Source organism: Cupressus sempervirens, chromosome 8 (genome assembly GCF_028749045.1).
Source record: "Cupressus sempervirens isolate cs-2001-9-10 chromosome 8, ASM2874904v1, whole genome shotgun sequence".
Classification (NCBI taxonomy): Eukaryota; Viridiplantae; Streptophyta; class Pinopsida; order Cupressales; family Cupressaceae; genus Cupressus; species Cupressus sempervirens.
In genome coordinates, this window is record NC_143125.1 from 221,124,397 (window position 1) to 221,131,369 (window position 6,973).

The 6,973-nt window shown below is 31.4% G+C and overlaps 1 protein-coding gene across 3 annotated transcripts; it reads right to left on the reverse strand.

Annotated features, from left to right (window-relative positions):
- Positions 1 to 4,129: 4,129 nt before the first annotated feature.
- On the reverse strand, positions 4,130 to 6,303 carry LOC149542289 (copper transport protein ATX1-like). Of its 3 annotated transcripts, none has more exons than XR_016355183.1 (4): positions 6,073 to 6,302; positions 5,584 to 5,659; positions 5,142 to 5,478; positions 4,130 to 4,476 (listed from the first exon to the last, which is right to left on the reverse strand). XR_016355183.1 is itself a non-coding variant. In XM_089796193.1 (4 exons), exons 1-4 carry the CDS (start codon positions 6,100 to 6,102, stop codon positions 4,456 to 4,458), a joined length of 342 nt encoding a protein of 113 aa, XP_089652319.1. In that variant the 5' UTR covers positions 6,103 to 6,303; the 3' UTR covers positions 4,130 to 4,455. The 3 variants fall into 3 exon arrangements, 2 of the variants coding, with proteins under 2 accessions (XP_089652319.1, XP_089652318.1); XM_089796193.1 differs by having other exon boundaries at positions 5,264 to 5,478; positions 6,073 to 6,303; XM_089796192.1 differs by lacking the exon at positions 4,130 to 4,476 and having other exon boundaries at positions 5,075 to 5,478.
- Between the last annotated feature and the right edge of the window lie 670 nt (positions 6,304 to 6,973).

Sequence of the window (6,973 nt, forward strand, 5' to 3'; positions counted from 1 at the left end):
TTACTTAGCTGATAAATCAAGTCTCAAACCTGTTGGAAAAAGAACTATTCGATTTAAATTGCCTAATCTTCTAGGTTTTGTGCTTCATGATGTTTTATTTATTCCTTAGTTACAATGTAATTTACTATCTCTCGTATTGATTCACCAACAAGGTTACTCTATTCTATTAAAAGATGCTCAGGTTCTTGTAAGAAAGCAATATAATAATCAAATTGTGTTGATTGGAAGTGAGGATGGAAGATTATTAAAATTAAATGACACTCCCACTCTTTCTAAAATTTTTGCATATCTTACAGAGGAAGGTAATCTATCTACTACTATGTTGTGGCATGCAAGATTAGGTCATATATGTTATGATAAAATTCATATAATGAAAAAGAATGGTGCTGATGGCTTACCTATTTTGCCTAAATATGTTGAAAAGTGTGAAGCATGCATTCTTGCCAAGCAAAATAGAAATTCTTTCCCTCGATCCAATTGGAGTACATAGAGAAAATTACAGCTTATCCATTTAGATTTATGTGGGCCTTTACCAATAACTTCTATGGGAGGATCTAAGTATTTTATGTTGTTCATTGATGATTATAGTTGTATGACTTGGATTTATTTCTTATAGCAAAAATTAGAAGCTTTTGAAACTTTTAAAAGATTTCATGTTATGATTGAAAATCGGGCTCAACGTAAAATTGGTACTCTCCAAATAGACAATGGTGGAGAATTTACTTCTCTCATTTTTAAAGATTATTTATGTCAACATGGGATTCAACATCATCTCACTGTACCAAGTACTCCTCAACAAAATGGAGTTGTTGAACGAATCAATAGAACCATCATGAATATGGTTAGAGCAATGTTATACTTTAAAGGAATCAAGTTGTATTTTTGGGCTGAAGTAGCAAGAACTGCAGTTTATCTTCATAATAGGTCTCCATCATCGGCACTTCACCAGGAAATTCCATATGAGGTTTGGTTTGGAAATCCTCCTTCTATTCAACATCTTAGAAATTTTGGGTCCACTTGCTATGCTTTAATTCCTAAAGACAAAAGAAGTAAGCTGCAAAATCATAGTTTAAAATGCATCTTTCTTGGATATTATGAATCCTCTAAAGCCTATAGGTTGTATGATGAAGCTAATAAAAAACTCATCATTACATGTGATGTAGCATTTTGTGAAACTTCTAAAAATGTTGAAGATATTGAATGTCAACATCTAGAAGAACTATCAAAATCTTCTCCTTGGAAAGAAAATTCTTGTGAGATTATACATTCTAGGGGGGGGGGGGGGGGGGGCAACTTATTTAGCCTCACCTTTAATGGATTCACATGTTGCATCTGTACCTCAAAATCAAGTGATCCATCTATGAATGAACAAGAAGAAACTCCATCAACCAATGAGCTTGAAATTTTTGAACCATTGGAAACTACTACAACTTCTTTTGTGCAACCAAAATCTTCTCATAAGTGGGAAAAAAAACTCCAACAAACTCTAAAAGACTTAAGACTTGATGAAATAGGAAAAATAGGTATAAGAAGTTCTTACAAGGTGAGGCTAGCAGCTCAATCCAATGTTGTAGATAATATAGAGTCTATTGATGAACTCAATCTTGCAAGTGACTTTGAACCAACTTCCTATATTGAAGCTAAAGATAGTGAAGTTTGGAGGTAGGCTATGCAGGATGAGTATGATGCCTTAATAAAGAATGGCACATGGGAGTTGATTGATCCACCACTTGGTTGTAAGCCTATTGGTTGCAAGTGGATTTTTAGAAATAAATATAAAGCAAATGACACCCTTGAAAAAAATAAAGCTCGACTTGTTGCGAAAGGATATTCTCAAAAAGAGGGAATAGATTTTGTTGAAACATTTGCACCTACAACAAAATGGACAACCATCTGTGCTTTGTTAAGTCTTGTAGCTCAAAATGGGTGGAAAATTCACCAAATGGACGTCAAAACTGCATTCTTAAATGGTGATCTCAAAGAAATCATCTATATGACTCAACCTGGAGGGTATGTCAGCAATGGGAAAGAACATCAGGTATGCAAGCTCAAAAATCTTTATATGGTTTGAAACAAGCTCCTCAGGCTTGGTATGAAAAGCTTACTGAGCATCTGTTGAAGTTGAATTTTCAGCATTTTGAGTTTGATGATGCAACACTTTTTGTTAAAAAGATTGATAACATTATTATCTATCTTGTTGTTTATGTGGATGACTTATTTATCACTTGTAGTGATGAAAATACTATTCAAGATGTGAAACAACAATTGAAGCAGGGTTTTGATATGACTGATTTAGGTCATCTTCATTACTATTTAGGTATTGAGATGATTCAAAAACCTTATTCTATTTTTATTACCCAGCAAAAATATATTGGTGATCTTTTGCAGAAGTTTGGCATGGCTGATTGCAAACCACTTAGTAATCCCATAGAGCAAAATATCAAACTCACATTAGATGACTCCTCGACATTAGTTGATACAACTTTATATAGGAAACTTGTTTGTAGTTTGATCTATGTCACAACCACTTGTCTAGATATTGCTTTTTCTGTTGGAGTTCTTTCAAGGTTTATGCAACAACCCCGCCAAGCTCATTGGTCAGCTGCTAAAAGAATTCTTGGGTATCCAAAAGGCACTCAACATTATGGACTGAAATAATCTAAAACAAAAGAGTTTTCTTTGATTGGATATTCAGATTCAGATTATGCAAGTGACTCAATAGATGGTAAATCTACTATTGATTTTTTAATGCACCTTGGGTCTGGTGCAATTTTTTGGAAATCTAAAAAATAATTAGTCTTAGCTGTCTCTTCTTTTGAAGCTGAATATATTGCAGCATTTGAAGCAACTCGGAAAATTTTATGGCTTAGAAGGTTTCTTGAGGACTTGTAAACACCACAGGTTTCCTCAACACCACTCCTCATTGACAATCAATCTGCTATCAAAATGGCTAAAAATCCAATATTTCATGATCGCACCAAGCACATCAACACAAAGTATCATTTGATTCGGCATCATGTAAAAGATCTCAGTATATAGCTGAAATATTGTCCCACTGTAGATCAATCATTAGACATTTTTACTAAGGCATTGGGCAGAGAAAAGTTTGAAAAGTTTAGAGGAATGCTTGGTTTAATCCCTTCAAATTAAGGGGGGGATGTTAATATCAATCTTCAGGTTTCTTACACTCTAAATATTAGATTAGGTTTTGTTTTGTATTAGTTTATTTGTTATAGTTTGTTTTTACTTCCGACAGTTTTGTATAACAGTTTATAACTGTTATTGCTGTCTCTTTTATAAATTTTCTTTGTTGTTCTGTTTGTGTGAAGGAACATCAAATAATAAATGGTTTCCACTTTCTATGGTTTCCACTTTCTACATATTTTATCTTGTTTTTCAATCTGGGCCAACAAATACTTCAAACTAAACTTATTCATGCATTGTAATGGATGAAATAATCTTAACTTTCTTAGAATGAAGAATAAGGTGAACTGCATTGTTTGTTATGTGAGCTTCATTTTGTATTATGTTCTTAGTTCACATTATTGTCATGCTATTAGTTCTATTTTTGTTTTTAAGTTTTTATTTAAAATCATTCATTTTCATTCATGTAGAAATTTTTTAGGATGTTAATGATGTATTAAATATTTCAAATTATTTTTACCTTTGTTTAATTACATTTCAAACTATTCTATATAGATTAATTATCAAAGTACTTACTCATTATGAGATCTAACTCTTACATTTGAAGAAAATATATTTAAATAAATGATTTCTTATAGAACTTAAAATCAAATCACGTGAAAACATATAAAAAAGATAATAAATATTTAGTTCTCACCTTAAACATGTTAAAAAAAGGTCTGATATTATTATTTTATTTATTACCCATTTTATAATAATTTAATATCAATATATGGTTTATATAATTATACCACTATAAATTTCTCCTAGATATAAAATTATAAATAAAGATATTAAAATTAAAGTAAATATACAAATTAAAAAATAATCTCTAACAATTTAGAACAGATATAACTCAAATTACTTAAAAATATAAGTTTTTAAATAATTAAATTTTATATTGAAATCAAACAAAACTATTCAAATTGAAAAAAGACAAAACATCAACAGCTTAACCATTATGATATTTCTTAATTTAAACTCATTTTCCCATTGTGATTTTGTCACCACAGTGCTTTATTCCTTTTTTTCAAATAGATACATCAATTTCAGCTCCTTTGAAAGGAATCTCTAGTCTTTCCTTGAGCAGCAAGTAATGATTTCATAAAGCACCCCCAAAAGAAAGCCATGGACCCACTTGAAACTGAAACTTATTCCAGGGAATAAAGTTACAGACTTCACTTCCTCTCTTATCATGCACACATTTCCATGGGAATCAACACACCAAACTCTACTCTCACATCTTGTCTCCCATTGCTCGAATAAGATCTCTCATGTCGTTCCCCATTCACCCTGCCAATCCACACCTTCAATACATATGAACTCATCCAAAGGAAGCCAAGTCATTTTGCTTTGCAACAAAAGACATAAATGTGATAGTTCACATGACTTAGCATTTGAAATAGAGAGAATCAATAACATCAAAACATTATAATCACTAACATTTCTTCTTTTGAGGTTGAAGGATCTGTGAGAAAAAGGATCTGTCGGAAAAAAATGAACTGTACGTATTTAGTGTTACAATCTAGAGTTGTCATTGAATAAGAAGATCACGTCCCATAAAAATATTAGACTTATAGAACATAGGAGGCTATTAAGTCATGTGACGAATGCCCAAAGAAAACATTATTGGTTAGTCAAACATTTAGATAGTGGTAAGTTAAAAAGAATAAATAATTCTCTGTCTAAAGATGATCAAATCTTCAACAATATTCAAAGCAGAAAAAATTCCTCCATTCCTTAGACAGCTAGGTAGCAATCAATCAAGATCTCAAATTGGTAGCTACTCATAAGAGATCTATCAAAGGATCAATACTAAGTGTTATAGATGCACCTACAACTCATCCAATACAACAAAAAAGTGTCTAGTTGCATAAAAATAAGTTCTAGATTCTATGAACATGGCTAAATGTTTTTATTAAGTATAAACAAGCTACTTCAAATTCATGTCTATTTACATTGAAAAGATGTAGGCGTTTTGGATCTGTGAGTTTCATTGAGCATACTGAATAGAATTATAAGCTCTTCATGTTTAACAACTAATCTAATCATAAATTTGCTCTTCTTCTGCAAAAGTGACCTTTTTCTTCCTCTTCTTGCGGCCATTGGCAGGAGGGTCATTCAATTTCCCTGAATCGTTGTCAGGGAGGCTCAATATCTGATCATCTTTACATGATAACCAAAACTCAGCATCCTTACGCTTTGCTTTTATTGCACAAAGGATTTGATCCCTGTTTAGCATTCCTGTTACACGCACTTTCTGCTGTTGAAAGTCTATCTCCACAGATAGCAATCCTGAAACCATGATACAAAACATTCAAAACTTGAAGTGGGCAATGATTTAAACATTGATAATTTGAAGTTTTTAATGTTTCCATTAAAAAAAGCAATGTTTTTCACCTTTAAATTGGGAGAGAGCCTTTCTAATTTTTCTCTCGCATCCATAAGAATACATGGGTACTCTCATCTCGACCGTCTGTGCTCACAATACAACAAACATTTTTATGTTTTCATCAAATGTTGATGAAGAAAATTGGGCAGTGTCAAATTTTGATAGTCTATTCAATGTTGATAATCAAATTTAGATATTCTACTTAACGTTGAAGCAATTACATTTAGAAATCCCTTGTAGAAATCTAATATCTTCAACAATTAGTATATTTTCCTAATGAAACGTTCATGAAAGAAATTCAACACATTGAAATCTTATCATTTCATTCAATGTTGATAATAAATTTAACATAACCAGCTCTAAACATTTTATTCTGCAAAGAAATTGATACAAATTCCAATACCCAACATCATAAAATGTGGAAATCTAATATATCTTTTGATATTCAGGATTTTTCAACATGTTAGTTGATATTCTAAACAAAAGAGCGGATTTACCTGTATTCGAGTAGCAGGAACCAGTGACATTTGAAATGGGGAATTGCAAAGTCATCTACTGATTTGGGTCTGAGAGCTTGTGGGGGTGCAAGATGGTAGATGAAGGGGAGATTGTGTATACATGGAATAATGAAGGGGAAAGGTATGTGGAGGATGAGATATTAAAGCTTCTGTGGACCACATGAATTTCTATGAAAGCGAAGACAAGGAATAAGGTGAGGTTATATTTTTCAATCATCTTAGACCCTTGATTATAAAGTATGTATATAAAGAATTCAGGTGTCAGTAATGGTAATCAATGTGCCACTAAATATACTTTGTGTTATTCCCACTACATATTAAATATTATTCCACTCACAAGTTCATATTATATCAGTATCATGGAACCGCCCATTCAATGTTTTCAGATTTTATAATATCCAAAAATACTATTTTCAATTTGAAACAAATGTCATGTAGTGGCGCATATTTGTCGTCATAAGAGACATAATGTAAATCATGTTGTTTTGGAGGCTATTACATCATCAGTTTTCTTCAAATTGGTTGTCAATAGTTATTTTGTTATGCCCTTTATGTTAATTTTGATAGAAGATATTATTTTGTAACATAAAATAGTTATCATCATTTTGAAATATAGCCATGTTTCTTAAAACAAGTACATACAAAAGATTTAAAAAGTATAACAATTGTGTAGTTTCATAATATTTACATTTTTGTCTAATTAATGAATAATACTTTTTTCTAATTCTTTTTACATAGCAATAATTATTTAGTTATTGCATTGTAGAGGACATGTCACTTTTAAAAAAATCAAAATTCGTTGGCTAATCATAAGAGCCAACTGCTAGTTTAGATAGGGTTTGATGAACGATCTCAAAGATCTTCAATTGTACCTTAGTAT